Below are 26,763 nucleotides of genomic sequence, written 5' to 3' on the forward strand. Positions count from 1 at the left end.
AGCCTACAGAGCCGGGAGCAGCTGAGCCGCCGGCGCCTCAGCCGCCGCCGCCTCCTCCTCCTCCTCCGCCGCCGCCAGCCCGGAGCCTGAGCCGGCGGGGCGGGGGGGAGAGGAGCGAGCGAGCGAGAGCAGCTCAGCAGCGGAGCCCCGCGAGGCCCGCCCGGGCGGGTGGGGAGGGCAACCCGGGGGACTCGGCCCCGGGGTGGGGTGGGAGGGGGGGAGACGACGAAGACAGGGCCGGGTCTCTTCGCGGACGAGACAGCGGGGATCATGGCCGCGCAGGTCGCCCCCGCCGCCGCCAGCAGCCTGGGCAACCCGCCGCCGCCGCCCTCGGAGCTGAAGAAAGCGGAGCAGCAGCAGCAGCGGGAGGAGGCGGGGGGCGAGGCGGCGGCGGCAGCGGCCGAGCGCGGGGAAATGAAGGCAGCCGCCGGCCAGGAAAGCGAGGGCCCCACCGTGGGGCCGCCGCAGCCACTGGGAAAGGAGCTGCAGGACGGGGCCGAGAGCAATGGGGGTGGCGGCGGAGCCGGCGGCGGCGGGCCCGGCGCGGAGCCGGACCTGAAGAACTCGAACGGGAACGCGGGCCCTAGGCCCGCCCTGAACAATAACCTCACGGAGCCGCCCGGTGGCGGCGGCAGCAGCAGCAGCAGCAGCGATGGGGTGGGGGCGCCTCCTCACTCAGCCGCGGCCGCCTTGCCGCCCCCAGCTTACGGCTTCGGGCAACCCTACGGCCGGAGCCCGTCTGCCGTCGCCGCGGCGGCGGCGGCCGCCGTCTTCCACCAACAACATGGCGGACAACAAAGCCCTGCCCTGGCAGCGCTGCAGAGCGGCGGCGGCGGCGGGGGCCTGGAGCCTTACGCGGGGCCCCAGCAGAACTCGCACGACCACGGCTTCCCCAACCACCAGTACAACTCCTACTACCCCAACCGCAGCGCCTACCCCCCGCCTCCCCAGGCCTACGCGCTGAGCTCCCCGAGAGGTAGCACTCCGGGCTCCGGCGCGGCGGCAGCCGCCGGTTCCAAGCCGCCTCCATCCTCCAGCGCCTCCGCCTCCTCGTCGTCTTCGTCCTTCGCTCAGCAGCGCTTCGGGGCCATGGGGGGAGGCGGCTCCTCAGCGGCCGGCGGGGGAACCCCGCAGCCCACCGCCACCCCCACCCTCAACCAACTGCTCACATCGCCCAGCTCGGCTCGGGGCTACCAGGGCTACCCTGGGGGCGACTACGGCGGCGGGCCCCAGGACGGGGGCGCCGGCAAGGGCCCGGCGGACATGGCCTCGCAGTGCTGGGGGGCTGCTGCTGCGGCGGCGGCGGCCGCCTCGGGAGGGGCCCAACAAAGGAGCCACCACGCGCCCATGAGCCCCGGGAGCAGCGGCGGCGGGGGGCAGCCGCTCGCCCGGACCCCGCAGGTACCCAGCTGAGTGGGGAGGGGGCTGGGACGAGTGGGGTTCTGGGGGGTGGGTGGCGGCTGCTGGGATCAGGCCATAGCCGTGGGCTACCCCCTGTCCGGGGGCCCCCACTGCTGGGGAGCTGCCATTGTCTAGCTCTTCTCTCTTAAAATGGCTGCCTGTCTGCCTTCCTTTCCTTCCCTCCTTCAGCCTTTGTGTGGGGCTTTCCCTGAGGTATCTGCTCCCCTTGTTCCTCTCCCTTGGTCCCTTCGAACTCCGGGGGTCTTTAAGGGGGTGCGGAGCAAAATGTGCGGGGAAGGGCCTGGTCCGGGTGAGAGGGTGCTGGGGCTCAGGTTAGGGGTAAAGGCAGTGCTAGAAGCTCGGGAGTTGAGTGAACAGTTCTTTGCTCACCTGCCGCTCCTCTTTGCGCCCCCCCTGCCTCTCTCTAGGCCGTCCCCTATTTGTGCTTTCAAGAAGGGGCCCCTCGGGCTTGGGGGACCTCGAGGGAGGGCAGGGGCCTGCTTGGGGGCAGCTAGAGGCCGGCTGCGGCTCACCCAGAGCAGTCCGGGCCATCTCTTGTCTTAGTCTCCGTCGGCCCAGTGGCCTGGTCTTCTCCCTGGAAGTGCTGGTAAACAGCTGAGTGATTGGAGTAGTAAGTGCAGATTGCTTTGGTTTGGGATTTGAATTATGGAGGTAAAATCCTTCTGTCAAAGCCAGGAGACAGTTGGTCTTAGGTTGACATCCTATCTGTGATCTGATTGGCTCCCCATCTCCTGCTCTTGGCCATTTATAATTGCCTCTGATGTAATGGTACAACAATCCTGATGAGCTCATAAACTTTTACACTCTGCTTTTCTGCCAGTGATAACCCAAACCATCGCTGCCACTATCTGCCTTTTATTCCAGAGCTGAAATTGGCTGTGACCTTGAGGAGGGAGGTTTAAGCAGCAATACTGTATCAGCAGGAGCAGAGCCCCAGACAGCCTGCCCTTGTTACATTGTGCCCGAAACAAAAGAGGAGGCGGTGGCATTTTGCTTGTACCTTGGATTTATTTTGCTTGTTATGTTTTATGCAGCCTGAAATAGATTCTGTGTTGTTAGAACAGTAGCTGGGTTTTTCTCTACAATGGGTTTGCTGTTTGTTTTGGTTTTGTGACTTTCCTGATGGTATAAATGACTTCTTTGATGGCTCTGAAGATGCATTTGTCTTGAGTAATTTTGACCCTGTTCACTTTGCAGAACTGAAATTATTTTACTGGTTTTTTTTTATTGTGTGGCAAATTTGGGGTCTTTACAGGAGGAGGGTAGGAGAAAATTTTTTTTTGAGAACTGGAGGCTTTCTGGGAGAACTTCATATTAGGTTCAAGTATTCTGTTTTAGGAAAGGCTGGCGTCATTCTTTGTTTACATGTTGAATGTTGTTAACATTTTACTTTTGTTAATTGAACTTTGTGAGTGCAGCTTAATTTGAAGGGAAGCTGTCATCTTTCATGATCTTGAGAGTGACTTTGTCTCAAAGGCTTGGTTTGGTGAAATATATCATTTGTTTATGGAATATCAAAAGGACTAGTTTTCTGTTTTGTCATCAATCATTTTAGAGCTTTAAACATTGACCAGTTTTTTTCTTTGCATTTTAAGGTATGTTCCATATTTACTATTTTCCAAGATAATAAAAGTAACAGTCTGCAATGATATTTTAAGATTGATTTAGAAATTCAACTTTTAGGCCTGTTTTAAAGCATTTTGTTTTGCTCTTCTGTTTCCATCATGTTCTCAGTACTCAAAGTGTTTTCAATACTTTGGTCAGAAATATTGAGTATTTTTATGGAGTCCTGTATCTTTTCAGAGGAGTAAACGGTCCCTTCATATATCTTCCCCACTTCAGCAGTACCCAGTTGTACCTTTGTGGTGTGAGATTTTGTTCACTTAGGTGGCCTAAGGAGCTGTATTCCCTCTCCATTTAGAACTGCTTTTCTACCATTGAGTTGAGAATTTTGAAAACAGTTGTGTTAGATGGAAGGTTTTTTTAGAGCTCTGTGCCTTGACTCCGTGTCTTCCATGATGTGGTACATCTGGACAAGAAATAGGGGAATTTTCAATTGGATTTCTAGTGTCTGGAGGATAAGTTCTTTTGTCTTAGTAAACAGAACATCCTGTTGTCTCTGGGTCATTCTGTTGTCTACATCTCTTTCCCTTCATTCCTCCATTTTTTGGTGGGGGTGGTAAGTAATTTATCTTTCTTAAACTACTAGAGGAAATAATTTTGGATAAGTTACGGGTCAGTTTAAAAGCAAAAGTTAATTTGAATTTTACTGGTTTATTGGTTTGGCAAACACGTGTTTGTTTTGATAAAACCAAGTTTTGCCATATAATTCCTGTTTTTCAGTCATTAAACAAATATTTGAAAACTTTCTCTGTACTAGGTATTATGCTTTGTGCTCGGTAAAAAGTAGGAAAATACATATAGTCCCTGTTTGGAAACTTATCTGTGCTGCCTTTGGGTGAATTTTCTGATTCCCTTTTAACATCACCAGACCTGGCACTTAACACACTGTAGATTCCTGTTCGAGTTCAGTTGTCTATTACCCTGGACACAGAGAGTGGGTTGGTGAGCATTCTCTTGTGGAAGTCTGTGAAACATCCAGTTTTGTGGGCTGTTTCAGTTCGGGTGGATTTTGTTTTGAATTCCTGTTTGCTACATTAAGGATAAACTTCTTGTCAGACCATGATGCTGTATTCTTAAGTGTCCTTAATAGGGTAAAATAATAGGGTCTTGTTCTGTCTCCTTTCCCTAACTCAGTCTTGGGTTATGAGCATTTTGCAGAGACCTGATTAACACAGCTAAAGTGGTAGTGATCTCATTTGACTCTTGCCTTTTTCAAATAAAGATTAGGTAAGTATGTATATTGTGGCTATGTCTTTTTCACAGGAGCTGGGAGGATCCCAGCAGACAAACATTTTCTTTATCCCTTTCTGTAAGTACTGTATCTCAAGCTATTGAATCCTCCTACTGATGAAATACTTTTCAGTAGGTCACCTATGTGCTTGAACCTGATGATTTTTAGTTGGGATGCTCTTAGCTGTAGTACTTTGAAAACAGTACCACTTCATCATAGTAAAAGATGAAAAAGAACATGTAGTCCAGAAGCAAGCTTGATTTGATTGTAGAAGTTTGGCTGTTAGTTCCTGCTATGGAAATATCAAATGATATTTTCAACTACTGGGAAACAAAATACAGGAATCCTGGGCTTATTATGGGAATGCTTACTGGCAGAAACTCTGGGTTGACTGAAATACAGGACTCTTGGAGTTCTCTCAAGTAGGAGGGATCCGGAAAACCACACTGAGATGACACTTAGTTTTGGGGGCTTCATGTTTCTGTACTGTCATTTAGAGTACTGGTGGTGATGGGGGTTGGAATGGTGGCGAGAGAAAAAAGAAAGCATCTAGGACCAAAGTTCTCTTTTTTGTATTGGGCTCTGTGAGGACTTTTTTTAGGTTTCTTCCATTGTTTATGACACACAGTAACAATGATAAGTGGTACCTGCTGTAACAAGATGTCTTGGATTGCATTAAACATTTATATGTTGGATTGACTCCTGTAAGGTGTGATGTCTACAGTAAGCCTTTTGTAAAAGAAGTTAGTGAAATTTTTTTAAAATGTAGAAATAGGCTAACAAAGTAATGGTCAGGGACCCTTCCTATTCCTATCCCTCCACCCCAAAGGTTGTATTGATTGGCTTCAAATCCCCAAATTTTAGAAGCAACTGAAGCATGCAAGTACGGTTAAAATATGATATTCAAAATAAATGACACCAAATAGTTATTTTCCTGCCAGTGAGCTGAGATACCTCCATCTCTGAATGGAGTCCTGATTCCCGTGGCTTTTATCTCTGGGTTTTACCTTGTTTAGATTGGTTGTTATCATTACTGTGTGGCACAGCAGTGACGAATAAAGAGCACAGGACTCAGGAGGAAGAGGTGGCCTTAGTTCCACATGCAGTTCTGGATGAAGCTGTGTGACTTTGGGCAAGTCATTTGCCCTCTCTGTTTCATTTTTTCTTCATCAGTAAAGTGAAATTAGAAAGCTGCACGACCTCTCTCTGTGATGCTACACATCTCTCTGTGCTTCTGTATTAGGGTTGTTACGAGGATAGCATCTTCCTCTAATTTATAACTAGGGGTCTTGAGACCATCTTTCTTACCCTGGGCTTAAGGAACTCAAGGCTGTTTTCTGAGTATTTACAGGAACAAGCTCTGAACAACTGGGTGCCATGGTGGTTTGTGGCCCTTCACAGAAAAAGCCATACCAGACTATTTGCCATGGAACTGTTAATGACTGTCATTAGTCATTCCACCTGGCTGGTGGTTTAAAAACACTAAATAGTAATTGAAAAATTAGGCAGACTTCGCTAAAGAAATATTTGAGAAATAGTTGCTTCAAAATCTCCCAAGAGGAAATTTTGGGAGTGTATTAGGGGTGGGGAGTGGATATTTATAAATTCAGCATTAGCACTGAGTATTTTGGGGGGATAGGAAGGTGGGGAAAGGTGGCATTAAGCTCTCCAGACTTTCTGGTGTTTGGGCAGGTCTATGTCTGGTTTGGGCAGTTGGTTGTAATCTGAATGCCTGAACTTGCCCTGCAGATTTTGCTGAGAGAGGAGCAAAAGTTCCCGAGACTGGAATAGGAAAAGCTAATAGTGTCAGAGTCAACTTCATAGGTGTGTTGCCTTTTCTCATGCCCCTGGTTTTTGAAACTATGTGGTGTGGTTTGCAAGTGGTCCTGGAGATGCTGTTTCTCTTCTCTGGCACACCTGAATGTCCATTTTTTCCTCCTCCTGCCTTAGTAGTTTAGAAGTGTAATTCAGGCATATTAGGGGTGTGCTAGAAGGAAGCTTCCCTTTATAAAAGAGGGGAAAAGGTAGCGGGAAAGGTGTTTGATAATTCTTTGCTTCATGCAGGAGCTTCTTCCCCACTGAAGGAACCAAATGTTTCAGAGCTTTGTGTAAATTCTTGCTGAGCTGTCAATATGTACCCAGGAGGTTTCTGTAGTAAGACGTGAACGGCTCTATAGAATGTTTGACAGGCAAATTAATAAACAGTTTTCAAGCAAAGATAATGCTACTCTCTTCTCATGTGGTGGAATAAAAATAACATTGGAGAAAAACAGACTAGGGAAGAGGATAGGTAGTGCTGGGGGGCATGGAAAGCATGGAGGTAAGGAGAGATGATCCAAAAGAGATTTGAACTTAAAAGATGCTGCCCTGGAAGAGACGCCTCTGTGACCCTCGGCTCCATGCTGAGTTCAGGGCATGTGGAGCCCTGTTCCAAACCAATAGCAATTTCAGAGTGAAAACAAATAGAAGTTTGGAAAGAAGTCCCTAAATTTCAATAATGAGGTGTGTTCCAAAAGCTTGGTTTATGAGACTTTGAGCTTTAAAGCCTTGTTCTCTGAGAAAGGTTTTGTAGTTCGGTGAGATGTTTTTAGGGTTGGGTTTGCATTTTTGGAATACCAGAATGTAGAAAAAAGATCTACTGCAACTTCAGCATCGTCTTCAGCCTCTGTCCTGCTATGGCTCCCAGGATTATAAGCCCACACTGAGGGCTGGGTTTATTTATATGGTTTTTACTGGACTCCTGTGTATTACTTATATGTATATTAAAATTAATGCCCCCAGGTTCCTGGGTCAGTGCAAAGTCCCAATGTTTGGGGACTCACTAAATCCTCCCTGAAGGGTTGTGTGAGTAGATTCAGACTTTGCTTTTGAAATTGACATTTTAGGATTAAAAACATTTCTGGGTTCCTTCAGTGAAACACTTTTTATGGAGGTATTTTAGAAGTACCGTATCTTAGCTTTCTGCCTGTGGTTTACTTTCCTTTGGTAGCCTTGTGAGATGACCAGATTTACGTTTCAAATTCCACTTTTTAAACTAAATCCACTGACTGACACCAGTTTTCTTCACATGAATTGTTTGAGGGACCAGAGTCCTGGAAGTGCCTTTTTGAGCCACCATAGTAGTAGGGAATATGAACATAATTATGGCCATGACCATAATTTTTAGGTTCAGCTAACTTACCAAAGGCTATCAGTTTTAAAACAAAATATGAAAGCTGGGTTGACACTAACATTGGTTGCCCAGGCCTTTCCCAGTGTGGTGGTGGTGAGGGTATGAGAACTTGAGACTTGTTGCTGAGAGCATGATTTATATAGTTAAGGGAGATCTGGGGATTCAAACAGGGGTGAGAAATTGCTCTGTGTGAACACACCAATTGTATACTAAGAAGGAAGGAACTTAAAAGGGAGTAGCAATCTCTGCTTTGGAGGAATTTAGTCTTCTTGGGAGGAACCGTGCTTGTGTGTACACATCTGGAAAACTTGCGAAGTAAGGTTTTATAAATGGATGTATACCAAGTCCATGTGCTGAAGGACTCTGAGAATAAGGAACAGAGTTAGACACATTACCTTCGGTCAACTTTTCAGAGGCAGTGATTTGTGAAGCTAAATGTTTAAGAAGGGGAAAATTAAAATACTAATTTGTTTTTTCATAATGCTACTCTGAGTTCCATGGGCTTTACAGAATCCAAATTACATATCTATCCACAGACCAATAGTTGCCTCATTCCAGTGACTTTGGAAATTTGGATTCTAACTATAAAATTCCATGAAAGCAGTTCCAGGATCTTAGTGGTCCCTGTGGTTATGTAGGGCCTTTAGTACAACCTGCCAAATTGTTGGCCAGTTCAGGGGCCCTTTTGTTGTAATTCTGGGTTTGGAAGGCCATGTCACCTTCAGAGTTGTGGGCCCTGGACAACTGTGCAGTGACAGTAGTTCACCTTTGGTTGGAGAGTCTGAGTTTTTTATTTTTTTTGGCAGAGTTAGTTGACCTTTCTCAAAATGTGCCATGAAGTACCTGTTGGGACGGCTGCTAGTTTTGAAGGGCTGAGAGCTGACCTTGAACTGAGTTGCTTGGTCAGGCCTTACATTGAGGGTTGATGGGTGGGTAAGCCTGCACATATGCAGTTTGCTCATCTGTTCACAGAAATGGCTTTTAATATTGTTTTTCATGAGGTTAGCTATGGCTAAGAAGCTCATAAATGCTGCAAATCCATGTTTATTCCTTATGGAAGCCTCTGAAATGTAGTGATTTTTAGTTTCTCCCTGCATGCTGTTCTGTGTGTGGTTGGACTGCACATGACTTCTGGCACTTTTTGAGTGCTGTAAGTGGATGCTGAACAGCTGAGGATGCTTGGAGTGTGTCCAGTGCCAGGCTACAGTGCTTCCACCTGGAAGAGAAGGATGGGTTACTCTGTTCCAGTATAGAAATTTGGAGTCTTGAATACAGATTTTAGTTTAGGAATATTCTAACTTCTTTTGCCTTGCCATTTTGGCATTTTGCAAAAGTGAGTTTCCAATAACGTAGTAGCATTGGCACCATGGTTCATCTGCCACAGCAGGTGTGTAGGGGCTTGAGCTAAACTCCTAAGTCATTCCCAGGTTTTAGAGAAATCCAGGTTAGGGTGAATGTTGACTTAGCTGTCTTGACTATCCCTCTCTGCAGTTGCTCCCCCTTGGCCCACCTGCACCCCCATTTAAATGGATGGAATTAGTTTTTATTGACTATGAAGGGACATCTGAGTGAACTTTTGTTTTTGTTTGTCAGTTTTGCCTAATAGAAGATGGTCTTGGGACAGGTTGAGTATTTCCCAGAGGCTTCTGCATTTTCTAGGGGTGTACTGCAGTGGGAAGAAGTCTGATGCCAAGAATGCATTCCAACATGCTGCAGAGTAGGAAATTTGATCCCTAAAATGTTGACTTAGTGTTGGTTATGGTACATATTAGAAATCACCCAGTAATCCAGGACAGATTTTTGTCGCCCTTCAGGAAGTTAATGTTGATATGAAATACTAAAGGGCTTCGGGCACTGAGGCTAGTGCTCTGCAGGCTGCTTGAATTGCCACCCATATGAAGAGGAAATGTGCCATGTGCTTTTTTTCCCTCTTGCATTTGGGCTTCCTTATGGCTTCATTCCCTCTGGGTTCCCAAGTCTGCAGTGTTAGATATTAGATTTCCTCCTCCCTTGGCCCTGGCACATTCATGATTTTCTGTGGCTCATCACCAGCAGCCAAAATTTTTGTATGCTTTTCCTTCTTAAACTTGTTAGCTTTAAGCTTATTTATAGACATCTGTGTTAAAAGGAATGCCCCCCTCCCCCCGATCTAGCACCAGCATGGTGGCAGCAGGGGAGTTTAGGGATTGATATAATATTAGTTATTTAAAAACACATTTGCTGTGTGCTTGGTGGTGTGTTTTTTTGTTTTAATATTTTGCCTGCTGTTTCCTTGAGGTCATAACTTCCTTGCCAGGCATGAGTGCATCTGGGTCCAGCTCTTTACTCTCAACTAACTCATGCCTGGTGTACTTTGCCTTTTAAGAAAAGTGTGAGTTCAGCCACGAGGTAGAGAATTAAAGACTAAGTCATACACGTTGCTTCCTTTTAGAGGAAACAGATATGTCTTTGGGCTCTTTCTTGCCCAGTGATTTCCCTTTTCTCTTGTGTAGACCTTAATGTGGCTTTTCATAGAGAACAAGTCATCTGAGCAGAAATGCTGGGAATTAGTTGCTTTTTGTCCTCTTTGGCAAATATAGATGGATTTCTGTCTTCCCCTTTAAACAATATTCAGTTCTGGTCCTACGGTGGTAGAGTTTATGAGTTGGTCCAGCATTAGTTTAGGAATGTGAAACTTTTTTTAGTCTTCACCCGAGGACATGCTTATAGATTTTACAGAGGGGAAAGGAAGGAGAAAGGGAGGGAGGGAAACATCTATGTGAGAAAGAAACATTGATCGGTTTTCCTGTACACACCCTGACCGGTGACTGAACCTGCAGCATAGTTATTTGCCTTGACTGGGAATCGAACCTGAGACCTTTTGGCTTATGGGACGATGAGCCACACCTGCCAAGCCAGGCGTGCGAAACTCTTGATAATTTAGATTTGAATAACCTGCCTTTCATCTCCAGACTTCTTTTTACTTGTGTAGGAATCTGGGCTGCCAAAGATAACTGTTATAAAGGATTTGGAGAGTAATTTTTATAGGTAGTTTATCTACAACTTTGTACTGGGTCAGTGGCAGGTGAAGAAATTTGCCCTAGGGCAAATAGCTAGTAAATGGTACAGTTTGGATTTGAATCAGGTTTGTCTGATTCTCCAGAGCTGTAATACTATAAACTACTAAAATTGCTTCTCCAAAATAAATTATTCAAGCACTAAGGCTTATTGGGACATTAGTTTTGCAATAGCCTGGAACTCTTAAATGCGGTGAAAGACTGAAAAGCCTTTAGTTACAACTTGACATTATGCCTAGATTTCTGTCCCGTTTGTCCCTTCCATTTAGGATTTTACTTAGGCTTCTGATGAACGGCTATGTGATCCCAATAGTGAGAATTGGCAGCATTTGGTCCCCGGGCTCCTTTCTTGGGAGGGATCTTGGAGAGAGGGGTTGGGGTGAGATTCAGGTTCAAAGATAGAGCCCGTCACTTACATCTGAGTGAGAGTAACTTGCATTATGAAAACATTTGCAGAGTGATTTTACTTTCTGTAACTTGGAGCATTCACTGAGGAGGCAGGGATTATTGTCTTAATTTTCCACTTGGGGAAAGTGAATACATAAAGGTTAAGTGCCTGTATATACAGAGTTTCATAGCTGATGCAGCTCTAAAACCAAGATTTAAAGTTCCCTTAGGTTGTGTGTCTTTAGGCAAGTCACTTAACTTTTTTTGAATACGTATCCTCAATTATATTGGGAGGAAAAATATCTACCTGGTAGGCTGTAGTAAATATTAAATCAGATATATGAAAGTATTATTATCAAATAAAGTTCAAACATGACTCCTGTTTGGTAGAGGCCCCTGCTTGAGAGTGGGATAGAATCAAGTGGTGTAAGACAGTATTGGTCTTTATTAAATATAAAGCTGTCCCATAGTTCCTAGCTATATCTGAATTGTATTAATGCTTTTAAAAAGTTTTTATTACCCACCTGTTATAGTGTGAAAGCTAGAGTAGTGCAGTGGTTGTCAGTGTGGTCCCTAATCATCAGCATCGACATTACCTGGGCCCTGTTTAGAAATGCACATATTCAGCCAGAGCTATCAAACACAAAGCTGTGGCAAACTCTGGCTAGTGTTTGTTTGTTTTTTTTAATCCTCACCTGAGGATATTGGGGGGAGGGGGAGAAACATGGATGGGTTGTCTCCCATACACACCCTGGGCATGGAACCCGCAACCTTTTGGTGCATGGGGTGATCTCCTCCAATCAATTGAGCAACCTGACCAGGGCTGGCTGGTGTGTTTTAACAAGCCCTCCAAGCAATTGTGATGCACGCTGAAGTTTGAGAACTACTGGGTTTACTCATTTTATGTTCTGGGCTACCGAATATGTCTGAATTACCTCAGGGGCTTCTTCTAAGTTATATCATAGGCTAATGTTTCAGATGTATGTATCTTCCCTTCCCATGATTAAGTGTTCTTTAATGGAGAAAAGGTTAAAAGTGCTTGAGGCTGGGGGAGAAGAGAATACTTTTGAGATGGATCTTCTATGCAATAACGATAGACTAGTGACAAAACATGTTTGCTTGTTTACAGGACTTGGGGACTTCCCTGCCTTCCATTTTATCTCTTTCTCTTTGGTGATAGCATGAGGGTAACCTGCACCTGTGGTCCTGGTTGTTTGATGAAGGTGGAGAATATACTTTAGAATGATTGCCTGTGGTATTTCTCCAAGTTGAGTAAACTGCATAAGAAAGTGATTCTTGAAAATGTTACTCGAAGGCCAGTATTGGAGTCTTAATTAAATGCCATGATGTCCTGCCCTGGCTGGTGTGGCTCTTGATTGAGTGCCAGCCTGCCAACCAAACGGTTGCCACTTTGATTCCCAGTCAGGGCACATCCCTGGGTTGTGGGCCAGCTCCCCAGTAGGGGCAAGCATGAGGCACCCACATGTTGATGTTTCTCTAATGAGACTCCTGACAACTTGTCCATGTCTGATGTATATGAGGTCTCTGAGGAGTGGACATCTGAGCCAAGACTTGTTCCCAGTTGTACAACTTAATTAAGGATTGTGCTTGCCCAGGCTGGTGTGGCTCAGTTGTTTGGGTGTCATCCTGCAAACCAAAAGGTTGCAAGTTTGATTCCCAGTCAGGGTACTTCCCTGAGTTGCAGGTTTGGTCCCCAAGTTGGGGTGCATGCAAGAGACAACTGATCAATGTTTCTCTCTTTCTCCCTCTCTAGAATCAATAAAAGAAGAAAAAAAAAGATTATGCCTGGTACAGAAATGGTTAGGTAGTAAACGTTAACAATGCAAAGACCAAGTGGAGAACCAGTGTTCTGGTTCACCTGGGTTTTCTGAAAACCTGATGTGGTTTCAGTATCCTTCTCACTATAAACAAGTTTCCTAGTACCGGATCTCTTTACGCTCCTGCCTGAGATGTGAAGCTGTGATCGCTCTGATCCGGCTATGATGAAGACAGAAGCTTCTAGGAGGCAGTATGCTGACAATTAGATTTGTGATCTAGTACTTGTATGCACAGACAGATACTCCAGTAGGGGTTCTTATGTTCTGTGTGTGTTTTAAACTCACTTCATCATCTCTCTGACTTGTAGCTTTATTTTCCCTGTTCTTATTTTTTCCTTTTTCATTCTCATCTTTGATGTCTTAACTCTGTTAGCAGAATGCAAAGCACGTGGAGACCTCAAACTTTACCACACCAATGCTGGTACTATGTCTCATTTCAGGACTGTAGATACATTTTTTTACCACTTTCAGATCAATGTCATTCAGTGAAGATTCCTAGTATCTGCTTACCTCTCTCTGTTGGAATGGCATGGCTAACTAGAGGCAGAAAGTGCCTTTGTTTAACTAATAAACAGGAGTTTTCTTATGATCTCTACCTCTTCTCTTTTTCTGCTTTGTCTTTGGTCCAGAGACCATTCCTTAGCCTCCCATTTTAGGGGTTCTTTTGGTTCAGGACAGACTTGTAACTTTGTTGTTTTTCTTACTAGTCTGTGATTGGAATCTGCTTTCCTAGTTCAGCTCTGACTTGGCTTCTTTAAAACCTCTACATAAAGCCTCAAGTGACCAATATGTGGTCTCATTATGGTATTTTGGGTTAAAATAAAATGAGATTAAGATAGCTGGGTTCACCTACCCAGACACATTTACCAAAGGGAAATTCTGTGTGCCTTGCATAAGGCAATCTCAAAAGAGAATATGAGCTAAAACAGATGTGGGGGTGCAGTGGGGGTTGGGATACGTTTTAGCTAGATTTCCATAAGTTAGCATGCCAAATCCATCCCAATTTGATTATACTGGCCAGAGATAGTAAATAAAGAAAAGAGACAAATAAGCTTCAGGAGAGACAGCTGGCAACTTTGGTCTGGTCCCATGTGTGTCTGGTATAAATAATGAAGCCAGGGTCTCCTGTACACATTTGTGTGGATAATGGAGTAGAGAAGATTGGTACCAATGTACTACTTTTGGATCTTCGAAAAGAACTGGAAAATTTTACAGGACTCTGGCTTTTCATTTAGCGTATTGCTGACGTTAAAAAAGCCTGAGGATTTGGGGACACTTACAATCTTAATAAGGTTGGCTGTGCTCTGGGCCATTCTTTAACTTATGTAATTGTGCCTGTTACAGTTCAGAGTGGACTTAGGGCGACCAGGTGAAAGATTGGCATTTTTGGAAAGTGGTCCAAGGTAGCCCTAGGAATTAATGAGATAACAGTGGTATTGCTGCTTCTTAGTGTCTTTATCAAAAGACAGGACGATTAGATTGATAACAATCAAAGTGTGATAAATGGAATCCCTGACTGCATGTAAATCAAGTTCCCACAGTTCAGTGATGTGTCACAGATAACCTTTTTTGGTGTAGAAGGAAAAAACGAGCAGGATGTAGAACTGTGTGCACTTAGAGACATTAAGGATCTTTTTATATAACCCCCGCAAGATGTGTCCAAGTTTGGAGTTATAGGTAAAATAAAAGAAATGGGGGGAATGAGAGCTTTAAAGAGAGAACAAGTGAGGCTTAAAGTTTTGTGGCTTAGGAGCAGTTTTTGCCTACTCTTTTTTGTTTGTTTTTGAGCAGTATCTACAAAGCAGTTTAATAGGGAAGAGAGGAGTATTTAAGAAACTAGGTTAGAAGAACTAGGTATGATTTAGAAGTATTGTGTTTATTGAAAAGTTGGTATTCCACCCTCCTGGGTGAAGCTCTGTTGGGTTACTTGACCCTTGCCTCTACATCTATTCCTTAAGCATACCGTATCTTTTAATCATAAATGACAAACAGGGCATAAAAAATGTAATTAAAAACTGCCTCAATCGGTTGGGCTTGTGGTCCATCCACACTAAGGCCCTTTCCTTAGTTGAAGCACCAAAGGATGGTTTGTGGGAGGAAGTACCTTTCTCTGGTGTCAACCCATACCATTTCATGTGGTAACAAGGTCTGTACCTTACAAAGTTTTTGATTATTGAGCATGTACTAGATACACTATATAAACCTATATTTCTTGCGTACCATCAAGATTTCCTAGACTTGAGTCATATTCCCCATTTCTCAAGAATTTCCAGGACGAGAACTTGTTAAAAGCTCACTTCATTGCCTAGTCCTGTTGCTGAAATGTCTGATTTAAAACATACCATACTGGGGCCCTGGCTGGTGTGGTTCAGTGGATTGAGAGCCGGCCTGAGAACCTAAAGGTTGCCGGTTTGATTCCCAGTCAGGACATATGCCTGGGTTGCAGGCCACGCCCCCCCACCAATGATGTTTCTCTCCCTCCCTTCCCCTCTCTCTAAAAGCAAATAAATAAAATCTTAAAAAACAAAACAAAAAAACATACTGTACTTGGGACTTGCCAGTGTAAGAAATCTTAAAGCAAAACTTTTTTGAAAAACCCAGGACTGCCTACCATATGCCAGTTGCTTACAGTAATCCAATAAATACTTACTGAGCTTCTGTAGTGTATCAGGCACTGTGTTGTGAACATAGGCTTCATAATTCCTGTTTCCAACAGAATACTCTGTAGTGGGGAAAGATTTAAATAAATAATCACAAATAACTATATAATTATAATTGTAAAAAATGCTCTGGAGAAGTACAACCTTCAATAAATTATCTTCCAAATATTTTTTAAAGTTATGATTACCCTGGCTAATGGGTGGCTTTGTACTACTAGGTTCTTGGGATGGTTACCAGTCAGTTCTTTCCCTTAGCTGTTCCAGGGTCAAATGTTACAGGAAATCCCCCATCTGAGATTGGTCTTGCGTCCATTAACCTCTAGTGAACTCTAATGGGCTAGAGTCCATTGTTTCTTAGTGAGACTCTTCTTTGTGTAGAGATGCATTGCAGGACATTTGGTATCCTGCTCCCAGGTAATAAATGCCAGTAGTACCACAGAGTTGCTATGATAACCAAAGGAGGTACCTTCATACATTATTTCCAAACACTTCTCGGGTTAATATTGCCCTGGTTGAAAACTATTGGGGTTTACTGTCAGGATTCTTAGAAGGAGCTATTCAACAGATTCCGTTGGGAGAACAGACTGAAAGTAGGTGGAGCTTGAGAATTGGACTAGTCAACCCTTTTGATGTCTAACTTGTGTGTGTGTGTTTTTTTTTAATTGATTTTAATTTTTATTGTTGTTCAGTTAAAATTGTCCCACCTTTTCCCCTGTTGCTTTCCCCTGCCCTGCCCCTGCACTCCCACAGTGTTCTTGTTTTTTAGGTATTTTGAAACTGCTTTCAATCCCATTCTTCTTTTTCTCCTATTGAGGGTAGAGAGAGGGAAGTGTCTGTTATAAACTGGTACTGTAAAAAGTATTTCATATCCTTATCATTTGAACTGCCTTATATCTTTGTTAGACAGTTTTTAAATTCCCATTTTACAGATGGTTCTGGTGCCAAGGGATGAAGTGACTTGCCCAAAGAAATGTTAAAGCTTGTGCTTTCTCTTTTTAAAAAGCATAACCTTAACTTGATCACTAGTTAAACTCTAGTGTACCACTCTGGGGTTTCTGATCTCGAGGGACCAGATCTTAGCTGTTGTGGTTTCTGGGTTTTCGTGCTAGAAATTTGGGACTTGTGTAGATGATGATAGCTGACATTTTGGGGGCTGAAGGATAAAGCAAACACACAGACACATACGTACCTTTTGGGGCTTTATTCTAGACTAGGATATAGGTATTACACAAGATAAATAAGTAAACCATATAGTATACTAGTGATACATGCTCAGGAGAAAAAGTTTATCAGGGACCAGGTATAAGATGCAGGATTGAAATTTTAGATGGGTTCAGCCAGGAATGTCAAGTTGAAGTGATATTTCATACGAAAGAGTGAGCTATGCTAAAATCTGGGAGAAAGAAGTATTGCAGGTAGAGGGATCAGTGAATACAAAGGTTCTGAGGCCTGAGCATGTCCAGATGGATTGGGGAAACAGTGTTTTGTTTTATTGTATTGAACTCATTCAACCCTGAAGGGGCTACTGTTATCATCACTGTTCTGTTGATGTGGAAACTGAGGCACAGAAAAGCTGAAAGCATTACTGGGGCAGAGCTCTTAACCTTTGCCTAAAGACTGGCCGTGGAGAACCAAAGCATTTCCTCAGCATGAAAGGGGCTAGGACTTGCAAGACCTCTAGAATTGTATTTTCTCTTCCACAGTCCCTTTTCCTTTCCTACTTTTAAAGTAGGAAACTTTGTTTTACACACAATCTGTACTTCATGGAGCTTATATTCTAGTCTAGGGTACAGACAGTGACCACAATAAATAAGTAAAGCATATGATATGTTAGTGGTATGAGCTCAGGTGAACAAGGTAATCAGGGACTGGGTATAGGAATTTAGGAAAGCTTTTCGTTGACTGTGAATAGTACTTTTCTGAGAATTTGGGACTCTGAGGTGCATTACTGGTTTTTCTCTTGGCCATGCACTGCCCTCTTCAGACAGATCACTGTTTGCCTCTGAATTCTAGAGTCACTCTGTGCTGGAGATGGGAGGAGCTTTGGAGGGAAGGCCATGTAACCCAAATGTTCTCAGACTGGGCATAAGAATTGCCTCAGATTCCTGGCCACATTCTGGGGCTGCTGATTTAAAATCTGGAGGGCACGGTTCAGTTGCATAGCTGAGAAAGTTAAGGTAAAACCTGGTTAGTGCCATGCTTAATTACCTGCCCAGGGAGTTGATCAGAGAACTAGGATTGGAACTCAGGTATTCTCTCAATCTAGTACTCTTTTCACCATAATGTACTGTTGCCTTATTCTTGAGATTAAAAAGTTGGTTAGAGCGTTGTAGCCATGTGCCAAGGTTGCACCATTTGATACCCTGTCTGGGCACAAACAGGAAACAACCAATGAATGCATAAGTAAGTGGAATATCTCTCCCCCCTTCCTCATCTCTCTAAAATCAATACATGAAAGAAAAAATTTTTAAATCGTAAAGAAGAGGATGTTTATGGCAAATGGTATTTTGGTTCCTGTTTAATCATCATTTTTTTTATAACCCTGGGTTTTAAGCAGTACCTAAAGAGGAATTCTTTCTTGGGTTGTGTGATTCCTTAGAGTCTTTTGTAATTTTTTGGAAATTGGGAGAGATTGGGTAGCTAAGTTTGGTCTTCCAAAAAAGTTATCTGTATCATTTTTGGAAGAGCATTTTTCTCTGTTGAAAGGTGGCTAATGAAAGTGTTCTGGAAGAGGAGAAGGGCTTCTCTCACTTGTCGAGGAATTCATTAGTTTGGTACTCCAGCTGCTTTATTTGAAGGATTTTTCTGGAACCAAAGAAAAAAAATAAAATACTTGCCACCTGGTTGTGGTTTTCTTGCATGCCTCTTTTGGGTGGACAGCTGTGAGATGGTTATTACTGTTGGCTCTCATAATCTGAGTTTTGCTAGATGATTCAGTGACTCTTCCCTCTTTGGTTTCTCTTTTCTACCCTTGGTGAGTGTTCTCAGATCTTCTGGTCTGGAAGGATGGAGCATAGTAGCCTACCTCTAAGCCTGGGAGGGAGCTAGGATTCTTGTTTTGTTCTCTATCACTTCAGAGACAGAGTCGGGGTTGGAAGGTCCCAAGTCTGATGTCTGTCTGGTTGCATTCCCCTCCTTAAGGAGTTTGGTCAGGCAGGCGCTGTGGGTGATGTCTTTGAAATTGGCTCTTAGGTCTATAAAGGGAATGTGCTTTGATGTAGAATCATTTCTGTAAGCAGAATGGGATAGCTAGAATTTTTCTCTGATTTTGGATATTTTATTTATACTCAAATTGAACACTTATGGAACTTTGGAAGCATTTTTATCTGTCTCTTTGATGTGGTAGTTGCCAGTTGTTGATAATTTCTTTCTCACCATAGGCAGAACTGGAATGAACTAGAACTAGAATGAAAGAACTGTTTTCCATCCCCTGTGAAGTAGAAAACTGGGGTGTGATTCTCCTGTTATGAATGATAAAGATCATAGGCTGAGTGGGTTTGATTTCCTGGGTCAGGTGTTGTCATAATCTGATGAGATTACTTTAATATCATCAGTATAACTTCAAGAAATCTTTAATAATGTCTCTATTGAGCCCAAATGGGAGGTAAGGAACCTCTTTTTTTGTCCTAGACGGGGAAACATGACTTTAAAATAAATGGAAAACAACAAGAAGGGAGTCGTCTTAGTTTAGGAGGCTGGGTCTGGGGATAGAATTAAACAAGCAGGTTCCTGGGCAGTTTCTCCTCAATTGGGGTAGGAGTCCTTGACCCATCTTAAAGGTCATGAAGTACTGGAGGAGTGAGAAAAGACAGGAGGAGGGGGTACTGGCTACAGATCTCAGGCGGGGTCGGGAGTGGGTACAATTAAAATGATATACACTGGTCAACTCATGAGTATCAAGGTACAAAGGATGTTCTTTTATGGCAGTGTGCTCTGTACGGCCAAAGATTTGATTGGAGCCCTGATGAGCTAGCACCTTAGTTAGGTGAGGCCTTAACTTTTTCCTATTTGTTCCTGTTTGGAATGCTCCCCAACAGAGGAGGGCCCAATACGGGAACTGGATCAACAGCTGCCGCCTGTCCCAGTAATCACAGGAAGCTCAGGCCGGGTGCCTTTGTATGGGAGCTCCACAGCCAGACAATAGTTTGTGCTGGCGGGGCCATGTGGCGAGTCACGTGACCCGGGGCTGTTTTCTGCCGGGGTCCTTACCCATCTGTTCTCTCGGCTCTTTCTGGGTTATCAGGCGCCAGTCCAAGTCCTCCCAGGCAGCCAGCTTCATGGCCAGAGATTACGAGCACTAACCTTCCTGGCAGGGGCGGTGTGGCTTCGCGTTTATGCAGATTAGCCATGTGTTTCTCACTTCGAGGCGTTCCACAGGAAAAGGCTTTTCCTGTGTTTGGCTCTCAGTGGGCGGTTCCCAGCTTACTGTACTGGGACTCGGCAAGCAGCAGGCGTTCACAAGAGGGATCACAGTACACTGGCCCCCTCCCATTCCACCTCCAGTGCTACGTCACCACAACACAACCGCTCGTGCTCTCATACTGTTGGTGTCATTCATTCGGTGCCAAGATTGCTTTAAAAAATTCCCTTGGCCCCAGTTCAAACAGGAGTACAGCTGGGATGTGTTAGATTTTAGGCAGTCTGCCCTCAATTTGAGATGAGTTATAAATAGCAGTGCCGACTTCCTTAACTACCGCTCTCTGAGGTAAAATGCAGGTTAATTACTGTGGGAATCAATTAGGGGGTTCTTTCGATTAAAGAGCCAGGGATGCTTTTTTAATTGTTATTATTAAAAGTCATACAACAAATCTGGCCAGGAATAAATTGAAAGCTCAAGGAGTAAGAAGTAATATGTAACTGTCCAAAATCCAAGATTAGGGCTCTCTAATCAAGATTAAGTTTATACAGGCCCTAGCTAGTTGGCATTTAGGAGGGCAAGAGCAAGTGGTAGTCAGGACTTCTTTCTGATGGAGGGACACCTTTTGGCAGTCCTGGCCCATTCTTCTGTGCTGCATTCTTGCCAGTCCAAATCAGATTCTTCAGGGTTGCTGCCCGGTCACTTCCTTGCTGCATTTTTGGATTGGGACAGGGGCCTAGAGCTTTCCTCAGTTGGACTTTTATTTCAAGAAAATTAAGAAGTTTCACTTTCCCTGATGCAGTAGCTTTTTGCTTGGAAAAGTTTCTGGCCCTATTTTTGTGGCTTACTTTTTAGTCGTGGTCAGAGGTTGGAGAACTTGAAGTCTTTGTTATATCTCAGCAACTCCTTAGGGTCATTATGGCTTTCGTTGGTGCAATAAGAAGTTGTAAGAGATTCCATTAGCTCACTGGTCTGGAGGGGCTTGTAATTCCATTTGCTTGGAACATAGGAACTCTTTTTTGCAAGTGGTTAGTCTGCAAGCTGTTCTGAATATATTCAGAGGGACTGGCCTGCTAGGCATCCGTGCCTTTGATGCCCCTAAACTGCATCTTTTGATGAATTTCATTTGGCAGCCAGTTTGTAACACAGCCAGTGATCTGGAAAGAGATAAGTGGTGGATGGAGGTGGGGAGGTTCTTATGGCTCTTTCCCCCTTTTTTATTTTTATTTTTTATGAATGTAGGAGGGTATATAACAGGGGGCCTGACTTCCCTGATCAAGGGGGCAGCATTTTTCTCTCAATTATGTGTCTTTATGGCAGAGCCTTTGCTTTTGAAGTGTAATCACAGTAATCTACGCCTGTGGTTTCCCATTGAAAGGATTTCCTCTCTGTCTTTCCCAGAGAGGAATCTCTTGCCCAGAGTGCAGCCAGGGTTTGGTGTTTCCCATCCATTGCCTTTTCCTTGGTGCCTGCAGAGTGCTGACATTGGCTTTTCTTTCTTGTGTGTGGCAGGGATTTTTCTGGCCTGAAATGGCTACTTTCAAATAAACTGATCAGTGAAGATTTTAGGCTCCATCTCTGTTTTGAGAGATTGGAAGATGGCATTTCATCTATAACTTCAAATCACAAATCTTTCACAATGGTTTCAAATGTCAGAAGTGTGAGTTAGGTCCCTGACCACCTCCCCTTCTGATATGAGCAGGTATTTAACTTTAACATGAGAACAGAGTAATCTGATTGTTGGAGCTGAATATATTTTTGTTTGCTAAATTGCATATTCTGTTGATTATAATCTTTTGATGAAGGGAGGGGGTCCGAAGTCTGATGTCTAGGAAAGGGAAATGTCTGTCTTTCTTTCCCCTCCCGAGACAGATGGAAACTTCAACTTGGTGTTCCACTTATTGATGTGTTCATTGATTGATTCTTGTATATGCATTGACTGGAGATTGAACCCACAACCTCGGGGCATCTGGATGATGCTATAACCAACAGAGCTACCCTGCCAGGGCCAAAGGGAAATGTCTTAATTTTATTTTTAGAATAAGAACGTCTTTGAATTGTGTTTATTTTTGGTCTGCAAAGATTTCCTAAAGTTGATGGAAGAATCCTTGAACTCTATTAACTATCCCCCATGTAAGTAGCTGTCCTCTAACAAGAGTACAGCCCTCCTGCTGTGAGAAGACAAGGTAACTTGCCTTGAGTCTTTTGTTTTTAAGCAGTCTCTTGGGGGATGCCTGTATAGTTTGAAGACCTCTCTTGTATAAGATGGCACATAAGATTCTTCTCAAAAGTGTGCTTGTTCTCTGTTGATTGTTTATTCCACCCGCCTCTCTTTCAGTGCTATTCACTATTTTTTTCCTGCCCTCAAAGTCATAACCTGATTTAGGGTGTGCCCCTGGTCCTGTGGCTAGATGATTTGATCTGGGCTTTTTCTCCATGGTATCCCCTACCCTCTTCTTACAGTAGGGCAGCGTAGCACATTGAAGTTACTAAGCCCTAGCTCTGCATTTGGGATCTTTGAAATACAAGACCTGATCTCTGTCTTCCTAGAACTGATTCTTGAGAGATTCAGTCAGTTAGCTGGACAACTAAGTGATAAACTTTATCATTCTGACTGAATTTGCAATAGGACATTTGGAAATGTGAGAGATCAGAGTGTGCTGAAGAAGTACGAAGTGGCTTCATGTTGAAGGGTTAGGTTTTTGCTAGTGGAAGCCATTGTGGGCAGGAGGGCAGGGCAGGAGGGTACCATTGCATAGAGCTACATATGCTCCATATGTGGGGGACTTGTGTAAAACTGAAAACGTGTAGAACTGGGGCATGCTATGGTGGGCTTTGGAGTCGGGCCAGAAGTGTGCTATTTATCTTTATTAATAATAAGTACTGTTTATTGGACATTTAAATACCAGTCATTGTGTGAAATGTATTATATGTATTTTGTATGCAAAACTGATATGTTTTTCATCTAGGATTTGAACCCATGTCTACTGATTTATTACACTTTGTTCTTCCTATGTGATGCTGTATAGAATGTAGTAGGTAGGATAATCTGTAGGAAGTTTGGAGCTGTAGAGTAAGGAGAGAAGAAAATTATTTGAGAGCATTGCTCTAGAACTGTGTGGTCCAGTATGATAGCCACTAGCTACATGTAGTTATTTCAATTCAATTAAAAGTAAATAAAAATAACTCAGTTCTTCAATCACACTAGCTATATTTCAAGTACTTAATAATCACACATCATAGAAAATTTTATTAAGTGTTTCTCTAGATCACTTGTTCTCAGCTAGTATACAGTCATCCAAGGATCTTAAAGGATGAGGGGAGCCCAAGCCCTTCCAGACCCAGTAAATTGGAAATCTCTAGGGAGAGGCCCAGGCATTTGTGTGGTTAGTAGCTACTGTTCCAGAAACTCTGTGGTAACCATGGTAACAGCTGCCCCTCAAGTGGTGTGGGGAGATTGGGACTGACAGAGATACCCATAGTGGGCTTGTCTCTGTTCAGTAAATGTAGCCTCTTCACCTGGGGGCCACATGGACAGCAGCTGCAGTCTGGGATGAGATGAAGATCTCCTCGTTATGTGTGGCATGAGGTGGCCCGTGTAAGCCCCCTGGGCTCTGTACAGGAGAGAATGGTGATGTTTTGGTTCCAGGTGTATGTGGGGAAGACCACATGCTATTCATTACTTACCAGCCCAGTTGTAGTTAAATCTGAACTTCCTTAACAGTCCCAAAAGAACCCATGGAGCTCCAAAATTATGATTGTGAATATTATTGTAGCTTCTGCTACAGAGGCAGTAATTGGCAAAAGTTGTTTTAGTTATGTTGGAAACAGCACTTTAATATTGATATGTAGTAATGATTTGGAACTGGGTTTTTCTATGATTGTAGTTTAGGTGAGGGTACTCCTATCATCACTGCTACCTTTTTAGCTGAGATTTCAGCTTCAACCTAAGAGACTTGGCTTCTACTTTTTTCCTCTTGGTATTTAGAAGAATAGTCCTGTGGTGTTTTGTCTTACTCGTTTTCCTCATGACAGCTTGACTTCCTCTATTACAAAACATTTAAGTAGTATTCTGCCCCCACCCCCACAAGACATGTTCAAAGAACCAGTTGTTTGAATGATCTCTTATTTTGGAGGGATTTTTATTTTTTAAGGTCTTCTACCCTTACATTATTTATTAATTATAAAATAATACAGTTAGAAGGGACCCTACCTATAATCTAGACCCATGGTTCTCGAAGTGTGGTCCCTGGACCAGTAGCATCAACATCACCAGGCAACTGTTAGAAGTACCCATGCTAGGCCCAACATGAACCTACAAAATTAGAGACTCTGGAGGTGGGTCTTGGCAATCTGTGGTTTAACAAGCCCTTCAGGTGCTTATGATGCATGCTAAAATTTGAGAACCACTGGACTCCTTGAGAGTTAATGATATCCAAGCCCAGAACATTAATACCTATCCTCACCCCCAATTTAAGATTCAGTTTTCAAGTTTTATGTTAGGTCCAGGCTTACTCTCCAGCCTGGTATACCTACTTGTAAGGTGTGCTTAGGGAAACTCTTCCCTCCCCTCCACACCACTAGTAGATATAGTTCGGCATCTCTGGCAAGGAAACGTGTTCTGGGGGCTCTATCCTATTTAGCTCCAATAGGTTGAAGTTAATGTCAAAAACTGAATGAGCTGATTGAACCTGTTGCTCCACAAAGAGCTGAAAAGAAACTGTAGCCAAATACCTGTTAGTTGAACTTTTGAGCTTTTATTATTTGTGCTATGCTGTACCTCTGTGTCTTGTTCTTTGAAGAGACAAAAATTCTATCCTTCTCATACCCTTGAATTCTAGAATATTAAAGGAGATGAACTTTTTGGGTGAAATGCACAAGGCTATAAACTCAAAGTTGCAATTCCCTTAACAGTTGTAACTTAGCCATGTTACCCATTTGGAAGAAAGCATGAATTTAAGTGCTTGTGCCAAAGTGCAAATAGGCTATAGATAGGCAAGGAAAAAAGATTTCACTATTTAAAGAATAGAAACGTCTAGATGCCTGTATATTTGAATTCCCAAGCACAGTATTTTGAAGCATCAGTTTTGGTGTTGAACAAGATAAGATCATGGCAGAGTATAGCAGCACCATCCTCTCCCAGCTACAGGGACTTTGATTTTTACACCATAGAGTATCTATATTCATTGTTCTACGCCTGGTCTCTCCTTTGGATCTCAAATAATACTACAAAGTAGTGTGTAGTTTGAAAGATACTGTTGCAGAGTGGTGGTATTTTCATTTTACGCATGATAAATCAAAGTTCTAAGGGATTAATGGGTCTGTACTATTACTTTTTCATAGTAACTGTTTTTCTGTGTGGTATACATACAGACCTATATGTTTGGTTATGTGTTCATATTGGCCAGAGGCCTGAAAGTTCCAGGTTAATGAAATGTTCTTTATTTTGTAGCCATCCAGTCCAATGGATCAGATGGGCAAGATGAGACCTCAGCCATATGGTGGAACTAACCCATACTCGCAACAACAGGGACCTCCATCAGGACCGCAGCAAGGGCATGGGTACCCAGGGCAGCCATATGGGTCCCAGGCCCCACAGCGGTACCCAATGACCATGCAGAGCCGGGCACAGAGTACCATGGGCGGCCTCTCGTATGCACAGCAGGTAGATGGTGACTCCTATTACCTTAATCCTTAATCTGTCCAGGATCTAGTCTTGAGCAATAGAATCAGAACATATCTTTGGCCTTTTGGCTGGAACTGCCATCTTCCAGTAATCTCATCAAAATGATAGCACAAAGGAAAAGAAGAGAGGCATTTGCTATATGTTCTCTGTGTCTTAGAAAATATGGAGTTGTTCCTTTGGCCACATATATGGGAATCTACAAGAAAGGTGATACTGTAGACATCAAAGGAATGGACACTGTTTAAAAAGGAATGTCCCACTAATGTTACCATAGCAAAACTGGAAGAGTCCCAGAGGTGTCCAGCCTGCCGCCCAGGGTGCCTATGAATGAGGCCCAACACAGAATCATACATTATGCATGGACCTTTTTTTTAGCTCACCAGTTTTCATTAGTGTTTAATGTGTGGCCCAAGACAACTCTTTTTCCAGTGTGGCCCAGAGACGCCAAAAGGTTGGACACCTCTGGACAGTGTCACCCAGCATGCAGTGGGCATGGTTTTAAACAAACAAGGGCAAGATTCTTGCCAAAAGAATTAATGTATGTATTGAGCATATTAAGCACTCTTGGGAGCTGAGATAGCTTCCTGAAACATGTGAAGAAAAGTGATCAGAAAAAGAAGGAAGCCAAAGAAAAAGGTACCTGGGTTCAACTGAAACACCATTCTGTACCACCCAGGAGAAGCACACTTTGTGAGAACCAGTGGAAAGGAGCATGAACTGCTAGAACCCATTCCCTATGAATTCATGGTGTCACAAGTGTAAAAAAAATAAAAAACTACCGTATTGGTAGAAGAAGAACATGTATTTGGCTTCTAAACCTCTTGAAAGAATCATAGGCCAACTGGCTATTAGTTACAATGTACAGCTTACAAGGTCAATGTTGAAGGCACCATCCCACATGTGCTGGAAGGAAAACTGCTCCTTGGCCACAAACTATACATATGTCTTCTTCTTTGACCTGGTCTACTTGTGCCCACTGAATGGTAATCTCTGAATGAGGTGGGAGAAAAGAAAAGCAGTGTCTGAACACCTTACCTACTGCTACCACAAAAAGCGCTCATAACATGTGCCCTGGGGATGGAAGAAGCCCTTTACATTTCTTCAGCATACAGCTGTATGTTTCACAGTGAATGTTGAGGAGGGACTTGGGGTGGGGTGGAGGTTGAGAAGCAAAAGGGAAGATTGAACAGTAAGGACTCTAACAATACCCTTTAAATGTTAAGATTTCTCTCTTCTTCTTTTGTCTGGTCATCCACACCATTATTTTTTATTGTTATTTTTGTTTTGACAGCTTTTTCTAGCATTTGAGTGAAATTCATACTGACAGTGGT

General features: G+C 43.5%; 1 protein-coding gene across 2 annotated transcripts in view; it reads left to right on the forward strand.

Annotated features, from left to right (window-relative positions):
• The first annotated feature begins 249 nt into the window (after nt 1-249).
• The window catches only part of ARID1A (AT-rich interaction domain 1A), a 68,288-nt gene continuing 41,774 nt past the window's right edge, over nt 250-26,763 (forward strand). For both annotated transcript variants that reach the window (XM_054571790.1, XM_054571791.1), the window contains exons 1-2: nt 250-1,401; nt 25,199-25,411. In XM_054571790.1, coding sequence (XP_054427765.1) covers nt 271-1,401; nt 25,199-25,411 — 1,344 coding nt within the window. In that variant the 5' untranslated portion in view covers nt 250-270. The remainder of the gene's footprint in view (nt 1,402-25,198; nt 25,412-26,763) is intronic.

This window comes from Pteronotus mesoamericanus, unplaced genomic scaffold (genome assembly GCF_021234165.1).
Source record: "Pteronotus mesoamericanus isolate MK-2021 breed Mesoamerican mustached bat unplaced genomic scaffold, CSHL_Meso_final contig_221, whole genome shotgun sequence".
NCBI classification, from domain to species: Eukaryota; Metazoa; Chordata; class Mammalia; order Chiroptera; family Mormoopidae; genus Pteronotus; species Pteronotus mesoamericanus.